The 21,804-nt window shown below is 34.6% G+C and overlaps 3 protein-coding genes across 3 annotated transcripts in view; all 3 read left to right on the top strand.

Annotated features, from left to right (window-relative positions):
• The first annotated feature begins 17 nt into the window (after positions 1–17).
• LOC117108012 lies at positions 18–9,493 on the top strand. Its single transcript, XM_033249850.1, has 8 exons — positions 18–734; positions 1,614–1,780; positions 2,325–2,435; positions 3,979–4,125; positions 4,700–5,342; positions 6,236–6,477; positions 7,941–8,116; positions 8,623–9,493. Exons 1-8 carry the CDS (start codon positions 482–484, stop codon positions 9,368–9,370), a joined length of 2,487 nt encoding a protein of 828 aa, XP_033105741.1. The 5' UTR covers positions 18–481; the 3' UTR covers positions 9,371–9,493.
• Positions 9,494–9,647: 154 nt separating this feature from the next.
• LOC117108021 (anaphase-promoting complex subunit CDC26-like) lies at positions 9,648–11,928 on the top strand. Its single transcript, XM_033249862.1, has one exon. It carries the CDS (start codon positions 10,962–10,964, stop codon positions 11,256–11,258), a length of 297 nt encoding a protein of 98 aa, XP_033105753.1. The 5' UTR covers positions 9,648–10,961; the 3' UTR covers positions 11,259–11,928.
• A 4,054-nt stretch (positions 11,929–15,982) lies between these two features.
• The window catches only part of LOC117108008, a 10,850-nt gene continuing 5,028 nt past the window's right edge, over positions 15,983–21,804 (top strand). The window contains exon 1 of the mRNA XM_033249836.1: positions 15,983–16,325. Coding sequence (XP_033105727.1) covers positions 16,259–16,325 — 67 coding nt within the window. The 5' untranslated portion in view covers positions 15,983–16,258. The remainder of the gene's footprint in view (positions 16,326–21,804) is intronic.

The raw sequence follows: 21,804 nt of genomic DNA, 5'->3' as shown, positions 1-21,804 counted from the left end.
AGATGTGTATAAGAGACACACGCTGCGCGGCGGCGTTCGTTTTAATTAATTTGTGACTAGAGTGCTAGGCTAGGCCAGCTGGTGTATTCTGCCAATTTTGAAAGTGAAGTTCTGTGAAAGTGAACTCTGATATTTGAATACTTTATTGGCAAGTCAGTCAATGGTGTAAGCATCAAAACTTTATTGAGCCCATGTTTTTTAGATTAAATAACCTCAGCAAAATACTGTACCAGTTTGAACGCTAGGCCTGTCTTTTTGGTCAGGAACTGGCATTTTGTAACCTCAGTTCCACTTCAGCCCGGGTGTGCCTGCCGCATACGAGTCTAGAAGAAACATCATATCAGCCTACACCTGTCCTAGGCCTAGATAAATTATGCATCATATAGTTGGCAATATATCGTACGATTATCTTTATGAGTATGAGTAGGATCTAAACTTGGATATCCCTATAATTCGATTGGCCATAACAAATGAATTGAAAATGTTGGCCTCAGTTGATGTAAATTCTGTCCAGAATACGGATCCAGAAACAGACATTGTTAGTTCTCCAAAGAAGAGAAAGACAACGTTGGATGATTCAGCCTTGAGCAGCAGTGTTCCAGCTGTACAAATGCAAAAGCAAAACCTTGTTGTCGATTCTGTGTTGGAAGTAAATCGTGTCATAGCTTCATATGAGAAGGAAACAGTCTCCAGATTTGTATCTTCTAAGACAGATAGAGGATATAATCGGGAAGGTATATTTCAGAATTTTTTATTACCGTAGTGTGCTATATCTCAGTAATATGGTGAGCATTCCTAGCTGTTGCCAACCCTAACCCTCCTTATCATTTACCGAGATAGTACGGTACCGTACCTCTATATCCACATCATTTTTTTAGTAATTCTGTAAATTGCTCTTTTACGCCTTCCCACACACAAACTAACATAATATTATTAATTATAATGTCAGATATGATAATCATAATTTTGAGTTTTTTAAGTTCATCATCCTATAATATGATTGTAACAATCCTGTGACCAATTCATAATTAGTTGTGATGCAGCAATATGCTGTGATATGATTTTATTTTATAGTCATGATAACAAATTGTATCAATTGCATTTACAGATAAACTGAGTAATACAGTAACAATACACACTCAAGCAGAATCAGTAGCGAAACAGATTACAATGCTATACAGTATTGTACAAACAAGGGGCAAAAATGTACAATTTACAAACATTCCTATTAAAATCACCAATGTGAAAGATAATGTGTTATCACTGTTTATTAAAACCATAAAATACATAAAAAAAGAGGAGGTAAAATACAATTCCAGGTCTGGATGAGGCAGGAAAATAATGATTTTCCCACACTTGATTGTATATTGCATTCCACTTAGTATAACTACAGTATATCAACTAATTTCAAAACAAATACAAAATGTACCACATCATTTTTTTTTATTGTGTACCATCTCATAGGAGTTTAGAATAATGTAAAAGTTGTAATGTAAAATCAGACATTTAAAGACAATTCAGTTGATCAGATATACTGTATAAAAACACCATTAGAATTTATTGTAGCGTACTGCTATGTGCTGTTTAAATATCAATTTTCTCTGCTATACTAGAATGGCAGTCAAAGACTAAGTTCAGTTGGAGAATAAAAGGATTTCCGAAGATGGATCCTAGCACCCCAACAATATACCTTGGTTGTAAATTGCTTGCCTGTCAGCATGGAAAAGATCGAAATTTGGCAATCAAACGGAAATGGAAGGAAAGACAAGACAGAAAAAGGGTAACTAATGTTACAATGTATATACCATATTTACCTGACCACACAATTGCTGTTGTGGTATTTTTGTATTAAACTCAGTATGAATTGGAAATTAGCACTCATCCACTTTACAATTCATCATTTGTACAATTATACAAATGCTTAAGATGTTACAAAAAAGTATATAATGTAGGGAGAACAGTTAGTATTTAGTAATTAAAATCATATTAGAAAGTTCATTAATAACTTCATGCATTATTACACCAGCCTTATGAACAAATTCATAATTCTGGTTGGATGTTATTTTATGTATCGATATGTATCGATTGGACTAGGACAGTAACATTCAATCAAAATTAGGAATTTGTTGGCTGTTGTAACATTAGCCACTGCATAATAATTAATTTGAATTTTTTCAAATTTTAAAGCTAAAGCACTTGAAAATCACAAATGTGCTTTGCATCTGTTAATAGAAAGTGATTTGCTATATGATGGTAATGAAATAATAAATATGTTTTTTTAAATAAAAGTTCAATATTATAGAAAATGTATTCATTTTATTCAGGAACAAAATGAAGGCAAAGTAGTAGTTCACAATAGAACTGTACCTACAAAAAAATTGGATTGTCCAGCAGTGATTTTAATCAAGAAATTGGCATTATTCCCTGCTTACAAGGTTGGTTAATAACATTTGTATTTTTTAAATCTAATTTTAACATATAGTTTTTTTTTATATGAACACTATTGTACAGGCAATGTGTTTACTATCAACGCTAATGTATTTTATCCCTTGTGACTGTTGTTATTCTTCTATTGCTCATAATGTTAGAGATGTATTAAACCGAAATAAGTTTTTATTACACTAAAAATGTTCTAAGAGATTATTTCAATTGAAGAATAAGTGAGGGGGACTGTTTTTGCTTGTTGGATATCTATCATTCAGAACCTCTTTGTATCGTATAATATACAGTAATTAACTAGACCCATGTTAGTCAAAGTCAAAATGATAAACAGTAGCACTGGGACTTCTACTGCATAATATATAGATTTTCCCAACAATTCATCCAGGATCAATTTCAAATATACTTTATTATATGGCCTGTTGGCACCCCTTTTGCTATACTATTCTCCCTTTTTATTATGCCAGCTGCTTCCATGAAATCTGTTATTCTTGAGATATTCTTATTTCATCCTCACAATTTAAATTAGTAATATAAAAGCATTTATCAATCCTTTTGCTACCTGTACATACCATCACAAGATGATATTTATAACCAGTGGTTCGGACACGTTCAGCCTTAAAGTATGTGCTTGAAACCCTTGTCGTGCAAGTTGCTTGTGTCCTTGGGCAAGGCACTTTTATCCATGTTGTCTCTCTCCAACTGGATTAAAAGTGGGTACCTTGGAGGTATAGAGTACCAATGTGCCAATTTTGTACAGCAAAATGTGGAATAGTATACCAGAGCTGTGTATGTGTTTCATTGACATCATTCCAATTCATAGGCTTAAACAGCGAGCTGTCCGGCCGTCTTTTGGACAGCCTACAATTATTTAGGACGGCCACTTTTACCATGACGTCTCGGTCGCTTGGCCTAATCAGCTCGGCCTAGCCTAATTGGGCCTGGTCTACCTTTAGCAACTTTTTTATATTCTTCAAATCTATCGAATGTTACATTAAACAAGCTAAATCATATTTACGTTTGATAAATACAACATTTATTCATTGAATGTACGTTGTTTTCGTACCAATATTCAGTGGGGATTCCCAAAGATGGGCATGGCCCGCTCTCTGGCTCGGTGCCACGCCCACTTGCTTTCATTCTGGATGGCCTATTTCATTTTTCTGGCTAAACCCCTGTTCCAATTACTGGGTAATAATGTGAAACACTAGGTGAGACTTAGTTTTATATATAATGCTAAATAAATGCTGACAAATCTTTTATTATTTTTTGTGTAGTAACATTGAGTAAAGAAGAATCATTATTTTTTCACACCACCACTTATTTTTTCCTTCTCATTTTTCACACTCTTCTATTGGTCCATTGTAAATGTGTCTTATTATTATTATTATTATTATTATTATTATTATTATTATTATTATTATTATTATTATTATTAATTATTATTATTAATTATTAATATTTTTATTAATGTGTTAATATATTTATGGTAAAATAAATAAATAAATAAATAAAATTCTTGTTTTCTTTTTTTTTCAGGTAAAAAATACACATTTTTCAAGGAAAAAGGCTGCTTCAATGTTTCGACAAGACAGAAAGACAAATTTGAAATCAATGCAGCCAGTAATAAAATACTTGGTAAATTTACCTGACCCTAAGGAACACAAGTACCACTCTGTTGGTGAGGTACGAAGCATAGAATTTACCTAATGGGTGTCAATAGTTAGGAATGAAAAAAAAATATTGAGTATATGCTTAAGTATAAGCCCACTAGTGTAGGCTTAATATCAGATGTTATACTTCTTTTGAGTATAACCTCTAGCTCAATAAGCCAAGGGTATAATTTTTAGAATTGAATGCAGCTGCTCTGTTCAGATGTCCTTCATAAAGGATAGCATTGAAGTTAAGAACTCATTCATGGTATTCCTTCATAAAAATGTAAATAGTTTATTATATTGACCATCATTCAACATCACCTATGCCTTGCTATCATCATGAGCTTTGAAGTGGTTAAATTTTCAATAATATATCTTTACCTAGATGTTCACCAGTCAACACTGACTGTTTGTATTTTCCAAAGTGTTACGTTACACACCCGATCACTGTTCAAGAGGTGTATGTATCGAAAGGGATTCAAATTTGGTACCAGCACCAGCATTCGCAAACCAAATGATCGACTGGCATATGTAATATTCTTATAAGGGCCAACAAAGTAATCCACCAATTTTAATACTCTTTCATATTCATTTTATTTTTCCAGGGGTCTGATTTAAATGACAAACCTGTAAAGGAAATTGTGCAAGAAATTGAATCCCTCGCTGCAAGAAAAATCAAGAAGGTGTCAATAATCTCACAACATTTAGACAACTTTTTACGCAATACGCTTTTTAAAAACAAGGAGCTGCCACCAAAGAGTAAGAGGGCATATTATCCAAGTAGTAAGGACATTCACAACATTCTTTACAGGTACAAGTGTAGGAACAGATCATCTGACAATGAACTACAACAAGTGGAGGAGATGGTTGGAGAGTGGTGTCATAATCATCCTGAAGATCAATACTTTTATCAAAGAAGTCTCAGCAGCGAGGATGGCAATGGCAACACTTTCATGTTCTGCAGTCAAACTAAACAGCAAAAACAACTCTTGCAATTATATGGGGATTTAGTTGTGTTGGATGCAACGTATCGAACAATCGGATACTCCATACCATTGTATTTTCTATGTGTTCAGACAAATGTTGCTTGTCAAATCGTGGGCATGTTTGTTGTTCATCAGGAGGCAGAGCAGAACATTGTAGAAGCATTGAATATCTTCAAGTCTTGGAATCCTGATTGGCCAGTCAAGTACTTCATGTCAGATTTTGGGGAGAATGAAGAAACAGCTTTAAAGACCGTATTTCCTGGTAATGTTTCTAACATATGTTTTTATTTCACTTGTATTATTATAGTGTTTCCTACATATTGGCTTCCAGTAAAGTAAACCTAATATGTAGATACAATGGGTAACAATGGGGATATAAATTATAGAGATTTATGTAACACCTTTTGTCAAAGGTGGAGTTGCCATCTACTTAAAAACTGTTAATAGTGGAGTTGAATAGCTTTGTCGTTAAGATGCTTGCCTTACAATCCCAGGGTCCTGGGTTCAATTCCTATCATCAGTAACAGGGTTTATTCTCACAACGAAAACAACTTCACTTCCTAAACCTCATAATGAGACTTATGTAGAGCATCTTGTGTGTGTGTGCTTTTCTTGCAACAGGATTGCCACTTAGAAAAGAAAGTGATTAAGTTCGCTGTTTGGCATATCCTTGACCTTTGGCCTACACCAAAAGTAATAATAGTAAAATATTGTAAATGTAAGTCTCATTTTTTATCATTTCATTCTCCTTGTGAAGATCATTTTTCCCATTAGGATCTCAATTTTTCCAGTTTGTGAGTGAGGGCTATCCAATATCTAAATGAATTAAAATAATATAAAAATAAATCAATAAAATCTTTACTGTATATGGTGGAATGGAGATCATATACAGTAAATGACAATTATATACAAACCATTCAACAAGTAATTGTGGTAATATTGGGGAAAAAAATATCTCCTTCCACTTTTAATTATGTGATTGTATTTTTCATTTTATGTGAACTTTACTCAAAATGAAAAAATATAACCACCTAAAAAATTGTGGTTATGTTCCAAATTCAGTGAGGCAAACCTTGAGGAAGGACCAGATTTATACACTTGCAGCATGTATAGACTTGGATTTGATTATGTATGGTAGATACTTTATGCTTACAGATTCAAAGTTATTCCTGACGGATTACCATCGTGAGAGACGATGGGAATATTGGGGCAAGTGTAGTTCTAATGGTATGAGAGATTGCAGGGAGGTGATGATGACGATGCTGAGAAGGATAGCCGATGCAGGAACAACCAGTGATTACTTAGTTGCAGTGGCAGCACTCACAGAGAGTCAATTGTGGAAAAATTCTATAAAGTTCCAGGAATGGGTGAACTCTGGGTGGCTGCCCTCATCTCAGGTAAGGCTTATACTGATTTAAAGCAGATATCTTATTTAATCTCGCAATATCTCACTCGAAAAATTACTCATAAAAATTCTATTAATATTTTTTAAATTTTGTTTATGTTTACCTGTGTTTATTTGCTTATAAGTTATATAAGGGACCTTTTCATAGTGTTAATCAAACTTAATAACTGTCCAATTTGAACATCAAATTCAAATAAGTTTTATTTCCATTCATCAAAATTCAGGAAAATACAAATCGTGAAATATTTCAAGACAATATAAATGTAAACAGGAAAAAGATGACAACACCATTGCCGATCTTAAATTCTTTTATTTTCCAATCAGAAAAACCCCGGCTTTGCAGCTCCTGAGCAATACGTTGACAATAACCAAACAGTACAATCACTCTACCCAGTGATGGCACTTCAAAGTGCAAATTTCCTAAATATTTTATAATCTTGATAGTTTATAACTTTAGTAGCTAGCTTTGGTAATTTAGTTTTACTGAACCGCGTAAAGGAGAAAGATAAAAAGAAAGACGATGTAGTATGGAAGGCAATTATCGCCTTCGAAAATAAATTTACAATTGTACGTGAATCACCATGTTACATAAAATTGATAATTGAATAAATAATTAAGTAACAATACACAATGATAAATGGAAAAGGGGTATCCAAAGCAAGCAAGAGCTTTAAGAATGAACAACCCGAACAACGGAACATAAAGATACATTCATGAAAACAAAACTAACAAACTTAAACTTATTTATTATTCATTTTTTAACTCATGACTTGTGACTGTAGATTGAGACAGATAATGAAAATTAGATTTTCTGTTTATAAACTAAAAAGATATAGATATTATTATTATTATTATTATTATTATTATTATTATTATTATTATTATTATTATCACCACTATCATCATTATTATCATCACCACAATTCTTTCTATCATCATTAATCACCACTATTATTATTACTATTATCACGATCACTATCACTATCATCATCATCATATAAGTTATAAGATTATAATTAGAATTTTTGGACGGAGCAAGTGGTCATTGTTGTTATTCCATAGCGCCCTCAATCCATAGTTTAGGAACACGTCCTACAATTACACATGTTCTCACACAAATGCACATATAATGTACTATGTTTACACTGTCATTCTGTAGAATCATAGCTACAATATCAAATAGGTTGGGCTTGGTGGAATGTTCCATTCTACCACTTGACATTTTGTTGTTTGTCTTTTAAAGTTTGCCTTTTTAATTAACTCATAAACAATATCCAGTTCAATACAGTCTTTAATTTTGTTCTCTGTGTCACTGAAGTAATGATCTGGTGAATTGAAATTAGAAAACTTTATTATTGGGGGTGGAAGTAACTAGTGTTTTCATGAGAGGTAAGACGGACATAAATGTATTCTGGAAGGTTTTTATGATTTTAAACATTTGGTTCTTTCCTCTAGCGATGGGTGAAGGCATTCAAACCAACTGAGATGGTATTTCACATACACTACAGCTTTGGGCTTGCATTCATGAATGATCTATTGCCATTTGCATACCTAGAGAGCTACAAGTGCAGTACACTCAGTGAAATGGTTGAGGAATTAGTCACCAGCTATATGCCAACTATCTACAAACGGTATATTATTGCAACTGTAGAGTATTATGATATTATTCATCTTATTTTATTTCCAAAACAATATTAACATTTTTGTTTAATTAATGATTCTATGTTTAAACTCATAGGGTTTGCATTTCATTTTGTATATTTGATGTGAATATTATATATATATTTATATATATATACAGATTAAAAGGCAAAATACTGGAAAACAACAATGCTGTGGGAAACAATGGCTGGATCTCAGTAGAGATAAAGATGTGTATAAGAGACAGATATATATGTGTGTGTGTGTATATTATATTCTATCAATATACTATAAACTTTTTTCTCACCAAAAAATTTGATTTCTTTTGGTCACTGTCTTTTGGTACCCATATTCTTACAACCTTTCACAGGTTTCTGTTGGGAAATTTCATCTTCTTTTTTTGTTTCATTACTGCTGTGTTGTATAGTTGAAATTGTACAAAAAGTAATTTGAATTTCAATGAACAAAACTATAACAAGTAATACCTTTCTTGCAGGTATGAGGAAAGGAATCTTGAATGCATAAATGGATTTTTATTCCATGATCAAAGTGTTCCAGAAACAGTAAGGAATACTCCAACATTTGTTGTAGAAAATTACATATCCATGTTAGACAAGTTGGCCTCATATTCATATGATCAGGTGAAGGTTAAAAAAACCGAAGGAAATATGTTTATTGTTAACATTGCGGGAAGAGTCAACACAGTTTACTTTGGCAACAACGACAACTTGCCTTTTTGTTATGGTTGTCCCACGTGGGAGAGTAACCGCCTACCTTGTGAGCATTTCCATGCTGTCTTCCAGAGCCAGTACACAGAATGGGGCTGGGAACAGTTAAGCCCAAAGTTTAGAAACTATCCTTGTCTTGTCCTGGACCACAGCCTTATTCCAAGCTCAGAATATATTACTGTAACTGGGGATTATAGATCTAAGAACGATGCTGACGCAACAGATGCTGCATACTTTGTAACATGCCAGAGTACTAACTCATTACATGATGATGATTACGACGACGACAGTAGTAGCATTTCTTCACCAGATGTTGACTGCCAATCCACCACTGAAGTGGACAACTCAACTTCTTTGGCTCAGCAGTGTAGGCAGTGCCTAACAGAAATCACTGACATTACTTTCTCGCTTGAGGATCATAATACACTGCAGAATTTACTGGCATCGCTGCAGCAAACAAAAGTTGCTATGAAGCAATCAGTTGACCAAACAACAAGGCCTTCCTCTCTTAGGTGAAATATTTGTACATTTCAAATGGTTGGCATTACTATTATGATAAAAGTGAATATATCTTACTTACTGTAATTTCTTGTTTATTGCTAATATTTGTTGGGAATAAAGTTCAGTTTGTGCACATTATTATCTCTGAATCTGAATATATCCTGACAGAGGACCCCACTGGGGTATATGCGTCAGTGCTGTTGCTTGCTTCATTCAGTCTTTTCCAAATCCACTCTTTTTAATCATATTTTATTCTAAATTACTTTCAACTAGGGTACCGTAGGTAGTCCCTATACCTGCCTATTAGTATTATAATCATATTAACACTACAAACACAATTTACCTGAGAGCGAGCAATACCGTAAAACCTTGAATAGAAGCCCAATGGGCTTAATCTCGAGAAGAAGCCCATATCGAATAAAGCCCTCCCCCCTATTTACTTAGCAAAAGTAACCTCGAAGAGAAGCCCATCCCGATGCTGTACATGAATTTCAAAAAAACAAAATATATTAAAAACACCCTTGGTTTTTAGGTGATTTAATGCTGGTTAATACATTCCATGATACAGACTGGTGTTACAGTGGCCTTATTTATTGTTTTATAGTAGTAATTCCCAATTTTACAGCATTAATTTTGTAAAAAAGCCCCTCTGTTCTTTGCAAAGTAGCCTTGAAGAGAAGCCCATCCAAAGTTCGCAAAGAAAGAAGCCCAGGGATTCTATTTGAGGTTTTATGGTATTTGTATACAATATGTAGTGTAGACTACAGTAGGTCCAAGTATATAATTCATTGACATTTTAGTCAAGACAATACTGTATAGAGCTTTATAAAATTACAGAGTTGTACCAGTTTCAAATTTATTTCCTTTATTTTTTACATGACATACCACAAAAAAGGTCTTTGGACTTCTAAAGAAGCCAATGATTCTATAAAGCAGCAAGCCAGAAGTTTCAATAAATAAAATTAAAAAGAATAAAGAAAAAAATATCACTTTACAATGCAATACAAAGTTAAATATTGAATTGACCATAAAGGTTATGCTTTGAATGTATATAAAAAAAATTAAGAGTGCAAGTAATGACAATATCTTTTCATGTTTTAGGGCAATGGTATGGGCATATAGGTGGTGAGAAGAGTTACTTTTTTATGTTATCGATTACACTATAGATGTTATGCTTGTACACAAATAGGTTAAAAGAAATACGTCTTTGTTGAAGTGATAGCCAACCAAGTTTCTACAACCTTGCTTCATATGGCATAATCTCAACCTATTTTAAAAAATCTTTGAGATGCCCTCCTTCGAACTTGTTTAATTGTAAACAAATTACATATTCTGATTGGATGTTATTGTATGTATGGATTGCATTAGAACAGTAATATCCAATCAGTTATGGGTATATATTTTTATCCGACCGACTTTGATTTGAAATTGTTATTGTGCTTGGGAATATTTAATTCCCTTTTTGCGTTCCATAGACTTGCACTGTTGACATTTTTCAAAAACAGCGCCGCCACATGCGCCACAAATTAAGCAACTCTGCTTCACACACAGTGAAGAGGTTTGATTAGGGCTAATTTTCAAAGTTTAAACTATCAATTTTTACAAAATGATTAAGAGAGGACCTACACGGATTGAACCAAGGCTAGAAGATATCGATGAATTTGAACGCTTAAAGAAAGAACTCGAAAACAAACGGCGAGAAAAGAACCAAACTCCGCAGCCTAGCAATACCGACCAATCCACCTCCTCTCCCGCACAGGATACTGCCATGGAGGGCTTGCCGTTAGGCCTAGCAGTAGATGCTAAACAAAAGCAGGAAGAGATACACAGGCGTATTGGTTATGATCCAACTCCAGTCCAGACAGCATCTAACAGAATAGGAGAACTTAGAGATGGTGTATGATTACATTATTTCGATTCAAATACAGTATTCTCAAGCTAGACTAGTTTGGCGGACTCCTTCCTCTCTAGCTATAATCTATGGATGCTAGGCCTAGGTTTGGCAGCAGTTAAACCTACAGCAGAGGCAGGAAGGGGATACATATATTCCTGGCAGTGTTGAGGAAAGCCTTTCATTGCTATATGGCACAACTTTGAGCTAGTCTAAGCCATAGGATGGTACATAACAATCTGCTGCATGCGATACTTTGCAGTTTCACATATAGTTCACTGTTTTGGGATGCTTTTTATCCAGCTTTTTCAAACTGATTAAGTCGTTGAAAAGTGCCTGTTTCTATCAACTAAAAAATAGCTCCTTGGATTAAAGGCTTGACTGCAAATTTATCTCAGAAAATTGTCAAGTACAGCATGACAGAAGACTACATACAAGGAATACAAACTATATCAATACTTTTCCATCATCTAAGGACAGTGAAGTTACGGTGTGTTTATTTGAAATGTTGTCATTTTTGTATGAATATGCATTAAAATCCAGAACATATTTGAGCTCTGCCTTTTCTAGAAATTCTTGGATCAAGGAAGATTCTGTATTAAAACAAACTTTTTGTAAAAAACTATTACTGTAATATTATTAATATGTCAATAAGATGAAAATAAAAATAAAATGAGGCTTAGATGATGTGCCGTTCTACTTATTTGTATGTAGGCCTACTGTACAACACAGAATTTGTGTCATTTAAAGTCAAAAAGCCATTTGAGCTTGATTACATCTGTTATAGGAAGGAAAGAGAATGCAGATGGCATCCAACGTTCAGGTTGGTGAGGCTGATCTCAAATGACAAAGTTCATACTGTATAAAAACAGTATTTAGGCCTACCACACATAAATGTTCATGTTCCAAATACATGATATGATCATTATAGAGAGTGTCCACACGGAAGATTCAAATTCTGGTTGAGGGCCATTCATCACGCCAGGCTTTGCCTGATTATTTATTATTAATTATTTTACTTCATACAATTCAAGGGGGTACGATCGCCCCAGCTCTTTCTCCTGGTAGAAAAGAGAAAAAACACTAATCAAACACGAAATTATTTAAGATATTTGGATAACCTTAAAAAATAGACACCCTGGTGGAACATCCTGGATCCGTCCCTGTTTCTTTGTCTTTGCAATTTAAAATATCATACTGTAACTCTACAAGAGCCGCCCAAAGAGGCGGCTTAGAAAGAATGAAATAAGTTACTGTATTAACTTCAATCTAACCAATTTTAACTATACTTCCAGACGTTTACAACAAAGTGGTGGCGCCAGTGGAGGACCGGGGGAATTACCCTTTCCCGTCAGACAGGTCTGGACCCCTGTCGTCCAATGCCACGTAAAATAATAATTTGCCTATCCAAATTAGTTTGATTGCCACTCAATAATACTGTGGTCTAAATTAACGTAACAAACTAATACCCTCAATTTTCGTGTAAAGAGATTCTAGAAATCACGTAAGGTCTCGATGCGATGTCGAATTATGAAATCTGTAGGCTTTACACCTTGACCTCTGATGATTAGTGTCCAAAATTTACTACAAACTTGTAAAATTTAATAATGAGCCCTTATTACTGTTATATAATTTTCGGTACAATCGAAAGCCCCTCCGGACCTCTTTTCTTCCTGCATCTTTTATTTTTTGTCTTCAGTAAACAATAACATAATTGTAACATTATTTACTTATTGCTTTATTTAAATATTATTATAAACTTAAATGATTATTTACATTATATTTGTATTTTTAAATTAATACTTTAACAATTATAATTATTAGATTCTAAATGTAAATTTACGTAGATTAGAGCAATAAAAACCCTATAACCCTTATCTATTCATTAATAAGAATAACATTTTTAGTCTTCTAATCAATTCGTATATAGCTGGAGTTAGTTTCGACCTAGGCAAACCTTGCTAAAAAGGTACCGTGCGGTACACTTTCTTCATCAAAAGGTTTCTTCTAGTAATGGAATGACCTGTTGGAGCACGAACTCCTGGTACAAACCCAGTACCGTTACGATTTTTAATACACTCATGATGCTAATTCCTAATATTAGTCTAAAAGCACAATTAATTTGGACCATACTAAGCCATAAAAACTCTCCCCGCGAACCTACCAGGGAGTTTTTATTCTATTACCCCGACCAAGGCAGTCAAATTTCTGGAGCCACCGCTGTACAACAACTATAAAATAATTTTTTTTAAATAGAACCTAGAATCAAAGCCCCGGCTTAATCTCGATAACATGGGCTTCCTTCAAGCATCTTCAAGATAGTTCTTACATTCTCACTATGACGTTATCTTTTATTGTTATACAGTATCAATATTATTTCATTGTACAGGTACTAGCATGATTGAAATTTTAAAAATATTTAACAGAATTTCGAATTTCGTATTTGAAAAATGTTGTACAGAAGCATTTCCAAAATTTACAGCATTAATTTTGTAAGAAACCTCCTCTTTGGTTTGCAAAAGTAATCTCGAAAATAAGCCCATCTCGGAAAAAAAAAAACAAAAAAAAAAAAACTTTAAAAGGCTGATTTCTCAAATATTGTTCTTTAAATGCTTGTAACTTCATACGGAAATGTCGGATTTAAATGATTCCTTTACCATTTAATAGCTCTCATTTTACTGTTTAACCATGTATTAATAGCTAAAAATCGACTTTTGCGAAGAGTGACTGGTTTGGCTTGACTTTGCCACAAATGAATTATTGACATTTAAGAGGCCCATATCGAAAAGAAGCCCGATAACATGGGCTTCTTTTCAAGATAGTTCTTAAATATCTATACTAACGTTATTTTTTTTATTATTTTCATATATCAATATTATTGCATTGTACTAGCATGATTAAAATTTAACAAATATTAAACATAATTTCGAATTTCATAGTTGAAAAATGTACAGAAGCAATTCCAAAATTTGCAGCATTCATTTCGTAAAAAGCCTCTCTTCAGTTTGCAAAAGTTGTCTCGCAAAGAAGCCTATCTCGAAAAAAGCCTATCCAGGGGTCTTAAAAATGAAGCCGATGGCTTCTATTCGAGGTTTTACGGTATCTGAACTGTAATTTATACTGTTAATTTGCGAGGAAAATATTTAATCACTGTAATTTTGAATTAAAATAACAAGCATTTTAAATATTTAAGTATTTATTCAGATCACAGACAATGTTGAATATTTAGTTATATTTCTTAACTAAATAATTATTGTTTTATTAGGTGGTCATATTTTATAAAGAAAAAAAATTAAGATTTATATTGAAAATTACCTTTTTTCTGGAATACAGTGCTCCCCTCTTTCTCCTTTCTTTTTTCTTCTTTCTTTTTACCTCTCATTTTTTGGGTGGTAGCGCCTAGCCCCATGGGCCCCCTTGTTCCGTCCTTGCTTTGACTCGTCCAGATCCGGAGAAAACTCCTGTGACGATACAGTGCATAAACCCGCTATTTATCCCCGACATGGAGAGTCTGACAAAGCCTTTATCTGTGCATACAACGCCTAATAAAGTATACTCAGAATAAAGAAACATTTTATTGTCTTTTATTTTTTAAACTGTATCACTTTACATTATATTTCTGTTTTTTCCTAAAACTTTTTAAATTTATATATAAATCTATATATAAATTTATTAAGGTGCAAAAAAACTTCTGGTCTTCTTAGTTACTGAAGAATTGAAAATGTCTACTTTGGAATTTTTAGGCATAGTTTCGTTTCTTTTTATATAGTTTATGTACGATTAAATATCCACTAAACCGTGTCCTTCCTTACTGATTGGTAATACACCACCTATGACGAAGACCGTAGGTATTTTTCACGTGGGACTGTATACGTCCGACTATTCAAGTCTTAAAGGGGATTATTATTGTAAGCCTACTTCAACTTATATTTTAGCAATAGGATATTTTGTATTTTTACGTTTAGAAGGATGTGTGTGCCGATTAACATTTTGCTATTATGAAGTAACTTTGTCTCAAAAGAAAATCCTTGCATGTAACTGTTCAAAATTTGCATTGAGGCCTATAACTAAAATGCATGAAAAATCGGACTTTACAGGTCGACAACTTTTGAAACTTGGGTTTCCATGGTCTTTAGCCGCTTTGGTCTCTATTAAAATAATAAAGATAAAAGACATTAATTTGGGATCACAGAAAACTGGTCTTTAGTTGGAGGGGTCTTTAATTAAAGGGAGACCTGTATTTTAACTTGGTATAAATGGCGTGCATTGCATTTTCTTGACAGAGGATGAGAGAATGATGAACAAAAACCTATTATCCGCACACTAATTGTTATCATTTATTTTCTTTTTGCGTTTTACTCATTTTGTACATTTTTAAAAATTTAATGAAATACCGGTACTGTGTATGCCTGTATATAAGCCTACTGTAAGAACATAGGCCCTACATCTTCTCGAGCGTAATAGGATGATTTATTATTATTAGGTCACACCGTTCTTGAAGGTTTTATGTTGACTTATAAATGAAAACTGTGAGCGATTTTTTTTTCACCGACGATTAAATTTGCAGTTGGCATAACTTACATCATTTTGCCAATAAATTCATCTGCTAATCCGCCACGCCTCTCTGGATTCCTAGCTTAAGTCGTTTTACCGCAAACAAAATTACAACGCTGCATCCCTACAAGTGGGATGGTAGAGTCGAAAAACTTCAATTGTCATTATTTTATAGGCTTTTCAAACAAGGGTTTCAATGGAATGTACACTCCTTTCGTAGCTCTGCTAAAACCTTTTGTGATGTCTGCTGTCGTATGGATGAGTGAATCAAAGGTTATTCAAATTCCAACTCAAGGTTCGTTCTCACCTCTCTCCTACGTTCAGCGTAGTTAAAGATTCGTGAACGCAACTCGTTCAAAGGACGGAAAAACCTGTAATATTGTCATTACTACAAGTGGGGCCAACTTACCGAACAGGCGTCTTTCACCCGGAAATTCCTGTCAAACGAATGGCCCATCATGTCTGAAGTAACCTCAGAGAGAGGACAACAAAAGAAAACATCAAAAACCAAGGCATTTAAAAAAGGTAAGACATTTAAAAAATCACGCCTATGTTAACGTTTCGGAAATTGGAATACATCTTTCGTAGCATCTCCATCGCTAAGTCACTAACGTAATAGCTAATACAGTCATTTTTCGCCGTTTAATTTATTAAGTCATAAAAAATCTACCATGGGTTGCTATCATGGGACCATTTAGCCTTTAAATGTAGTGGAACTCTTTATATTTCATGCATGGTATGCTATTATTAGTTTCGAAACACATTATCGTTCATGTATATTTAAAACTAACACTGTGTGAACGGAACAGGCCTTCTAAAACGCATGGAAACACTAGAGAAATGTATTCGTTTAGGGTACATATAAAATATAGACAACGTTTTGGTATGTAAATGATCAGGACAGTAGGCTATTATAGTCTCCGAGCTAAATAGGTCAATTGCAACAAGTAGGCCTCTGTATACAATAACATAGAACACTGTCACGGACACGGTTGTTCACACCGAAATGCAGACTTTCTCGGGAGCTTTAATGACTTATTTGGATATAGAAGATTCGAATTTTTGACCTTTAGGTGTAGTAGAAGGATTAATTGCCTTGGTAGGTCTAATGCAACAGTAATATATATTTATATCGAGCTATTTAACGTCTACTTTTAGTCTCTATGTGTAGGCTTAATATCAAACCAGGATGAAACCTGATGAAAAAAAAAATCACTCAAATTTGTCATAGGCTACTTTTTATACCTTGTTAATTTTGGTCCCTGGAGCTCGAGGGCACTTGACGCACCTTTCCAGATTTGCTACCGTTTGCATTCCTTATTTCTTTTCCCATCTAAAACAAAATTAGATTACATAACAAGCAATCAAATTAATTACTTTTCCGCAACATTAGAACAGGTTTTACCGGGCCTTTATTTCCTAGTCTCCGATGGGCCATGGTGACTGCTTTGGTCCAACCTGGGCTTGCGTCGCACGCGCGCACCGACAGGATGCTCGCACCAGCCATTATGCAACCAGGGAATCGGTACGCCCGTTAGCCGCCTGTTGAGCACTGACATGAATAACAGTTTAATTGTATTATTGTACATAATAGGGCCTACTTCCACTATTGTAATGAACGTGTTATTGTATTATTCCATCGTTTTAAGTAGGCGTCATATCAGGCCTTTTACAATAGACAACTAAAGTAGAACTGTATACTGGATTGATGCTCTAACCTTGATTTTTTTTATAATGTTTTAAATATTATTTTATACACTCGGTGAGTTCAGTTATGAGTGTTTGACTAAATAACAACTCCCTGGTTTGATCAAATTTTGTAGATGTGCGATATTGAATTATGATTTACAGCGAGTTACCGCAATTGGAATGCGTTGAAATAGATAAAACGTATGTTTTAACCAATGAAGAATAATAGGCCTAACCAATATAAAGAGCATACAAAATACAGTATACACAGCCCCTAAAATAGGGCTACATGTTAACACTCTAAACAAATTAATATTAATTTAATGAACTAAACAAATTGCCGTAATTAGGAAGTTGATTTTAGCAATGTCCTAGGGGGTCCGAAATTTTTGTGTTCTAGACGCCCGAAAATAACATTTGAGGCGTTGTGGGCTATCATTTTTTTCTTTTTCTTTCTTTTTTCCTTTTTTTTTTCTTTTCTTTACCTTCCAAAAGGGGGACCGGGGCCGGGCCGCCCCCCCCCCCACAAATCCGCCCCTTTCTAGAAACACAGTGAAAGTAAAGTGACTGACTATACAATCACACATCTACAGTATAGTATGCTTGCTTCAGTTATGTTTGCTTTCTTCAGCAATTACCTGTGCATGTACCCCTCCTCGTTCCGTTCCTTTCCTGCATGCTGGTCTGTCGTTAGGCTTGCAAACCATTTAATATTCACCATGCATGTTACGCCCTCATTATAAGGGTAGTTTTATTTAGCTTGTGTTCTTCACGTACTGCGAGGCCCATTTGGCTTTTATGAGCTCGGAGGGGGTCTAGTAGCCAGGGGCGACTCCCATCCCATTGTTACGGCACGAACAAACCCTATGCATGTAGGCCTAATCCTGTCATTATAATTAGGAAGAGTGATAGAGTAGAATTGCCATATTGCTTGTCTTTGATTATGTCTCCAGTCATTTTAGTTTTCACTTGAAACTAATGGAATGTAAACGATGGTACATTAATACATCGATTGGATGTTATTGTCTATATATGCATTTCAGGTTGATACGCCCTTATTTTCCAACATTTGCGGCGCTACGGGGGTGGGTGAAAGGGGGAATTTCCCCCCAAGAAGATTTCTTGCCCTCCCCAGTTCCTGCCCCCACTCCAATGAAGAAGGAAAAGCGCAATTCGTCGGAGAGAAAAAAAATGTCTCCCCGACGAATGTATTTTCTACATATTAGTAAACTATCTAAGTTATATATAAAATCGATTAAATAAGCCTCTCTGAAACCCCTAAATTGTCAATTTTTTCGGGGGAACCGCCCTATGAACTACTTTCGAAACATTTTAATCGACGCCCGACCACGCCTGCTCTCGTTGGGGACCTTGTGCTCCCCCAAAAAAATTGTACCTTGCCCCTCACTCGGCCCATCTCCCCCCCACCACCACCACCACCAGATTCCAGACGCTGGCGCCGCCACTGTTATCCAAGATAGGTTCTGTTTAGGCCTTGAGCATACATTATTGCGTTTGAACCACTTTGAAAGGGAGATTGGGGACTTAGCTTTCCGATATCTCGTTGTCTTTTTTGTATCATTATTTTTAAATAATTCAGTGAACAATTTACTACAGTTTCGTTGCAGGTGATTTAGTTTTAAACAAGTTATAGTCTTAAAATTGTTCATGCGATACGGAACTCATCAAGATTCAGTTGATACCGGGTAACGAATATAGGTCTACTGTCAAGAAAACGCACAGTAATAATATAATCACTCTTTATGGCCGTCAAGGTAGCTATAATAATATGCATAGTTCTTGCATCTTTGACACCATCAGTGTTTGCCCAAACTGACTGCACAGACAACAAGACTGTAGTGCTATACTGTGTCGCAGTATTCCTTGCAACAATCGGCTTAGAACTCGTGTGTGTAATGTTATGGCAATGTCTTCGAAGGAAAAATATAGTTGGACAAGAACGGATGGAAACTCCGTTAGACAATGAAAGCATGACAGGTAATTTTGCCACAAAAGATGTACCAGGTGAATTCCAGTTTATTCCAAATGCTTACGCGATTCAAGAGCCTGCCACAAATGACGGCAAGGCGGCAGGGAATATCGCGGATATAAATTACAAACAACCAAGTCCTTCAACGTATGAAAACCCTGCATTTGAACTAAATGATAGTCAGTTCCAGATACTGTTCTCTTCATTTCATGAGGACAATAGCAATGAACTTTCTTTACAAAACTCTTCTGATGTATCTGTTCAGATTGAAGATTGCAGAAGGCCCTGTGGTACTGATTTGACCACTGGCGTCTGGACGACAACGCAGAATCGTGGCGATAACTGTGAATTCAAACATAAATCATTGTCCAGAACCAGTAGTATTGAGACTGGCAAATCTAATAGCAGCATGTATTCGACATCGCTGCATTCATTTGATGATGCAAAACGCGTTAAAATAATACCAGTTTATGGCGTTGTCAAATTAACGACACCAGGTATGAACTCGGTCGGTGGGTTTACCTCATCTGGGGACTTCGAGGGGCATGTCTACTCGTCGAGTAATCTTGAAAAGGAGGCTGTAGAAGGTGAAAATGGCATTGCCATCCTCTTTCGATCAACGTACCAGAATGCATTTTTGTCAAGTTCTTGTGATGATAGTGACAGGCTACAGCGTGAACAGATTACGATATCTTCCAGTAGATCAGTTATTCTGCCGTATGGGTATGTGAATACTGAGAACTTTAAAAGGTCTAGCACATGATTTTAAAGACTTCGGGTCATAACATCGCAGTGTCCATTCATCCTAACAGATTTGTCACTAACAACTAATCAAAATACCTGATGGGAGTCAGTGCATAATATATATGTAATAAAAGTTGATTACAACAGTGTTATAATATTGGTCTATCCAATTTAACATAGTATATACTACCATCGGCCCACCGAGTAATATACATGGTACAGCATGTTATAACAGGCTTATTTGTCTATTCATTAATTCAATTACAGTATATAGTTATTAGAGAAAGCATATAATCTCTTATGAAAGAAATTTAAAATAAAAACTTGTCAATCCTCATTTTTCTGGAATGCTTGCTTGATTTTTCTTCAGTTCCTTACGGAATATTACTAATTAATAACTTGACAAATTTATGCAGATATATCATAAAACTATTATTATAACCCTTGTTTGCATGTATATATCTAGTACCGATATCGTGTTTTTCATTTTTTTAAATCGTTGCAATATCATTACCACGAACGTCTCGTTGTTTTATAGGAATCTACCACTACGCTAAGAAAGTATAATACATACTCCAAGTATTGAAATACACGCCATCGTGTTGGGATTCAATATTTCGACATTAATTATGTCATCATCAGGAAATCATCCTGATGATGACATAATTAATGTCGAAATATTGAATCTCAACACGATGGCGTGTATTTCAATACTTGGAGTATGTATTATACTTCCTTATCTTGAGATTAATCAGTAGACCTTTTGGTTTCTACCACTACGCTGTGTGGGTTAATATAAAACATACTGAAAACAATAGAAGAAGTAAAATTTATTGGACTAAAAACTCCTTGAGATCATGGCAACACGTCCTCCAAATAATGACAGTGCGAAACTGGACAGTGTAGCCTATTTACTTTAGAATGCGAATATACAAAAACAACGAGACTGGGAAGTTGAACAATACCCATTATTTCATTATTGCATCGATTATACAACATCTGCATGTCATATTTCATAAATGAATTTGATCGTTTGTTTTTTTTTTTTTTTTTGTTTTTTTTTTTTTTGGTATATGGGTTTAGGACTATACTATTGTATAAGCTCTAAGGCAAAAAAAGTTTGTTTGCCTTCCTCCACTCGCCCCTCACTGAAAAAAATAGGGGCGGGGAAAAACAACAAAAACTTAAAAAAAGTTTTTTTTTAGCTTTTTCTTTACAATTAAACAAAAATGTGAGTGAATTTATATTTATTTTTTGCCAGATGCCCTATAAATTAGTCTAAAGTTATTGTCTGATGTAAGGTATTGCCATTCTAGGCCTCTGTGGGTTATTTTTATTCCATCTGATGAGTATTTAAAATAAATAAATAATTAAAAAACTTTTTCCACCCGCCCATATTTATGGTTTTTAAAAAAGAAAGACAAGCAAACAATTTATTTCATTTGGCCTAATACTGTAATCTTAATATTATTTGATCTAGTATTGCGCCTGCGCATATCTGGTTAAATATATACTAAGTTCTAATTACATATTCAACCTCATTATTATTTCTTTTCGAGTCTGAGGCCTGAACCATTATTT

This window comes from Anneissia japonica, unplaced genomic scaffold, assembly GCF_011630105.1.
Source record: "Anneissia japonica isolate Jap-2015-1 unplaced genomic scaffold, ASM1163010v1 scaffold288091_len1417266_cov198, whole genome shotgun sequence".
Classification (NCBI taxonomy): Eukaryota; Metazoa; Echinodermata; class Crinoidea; order Comatulida; family Comatulidae; genus Anneissia; species Anneissia japonica.
This window is presented reverse-complemented; position numbering and strand designations above follow the sequence as displayed.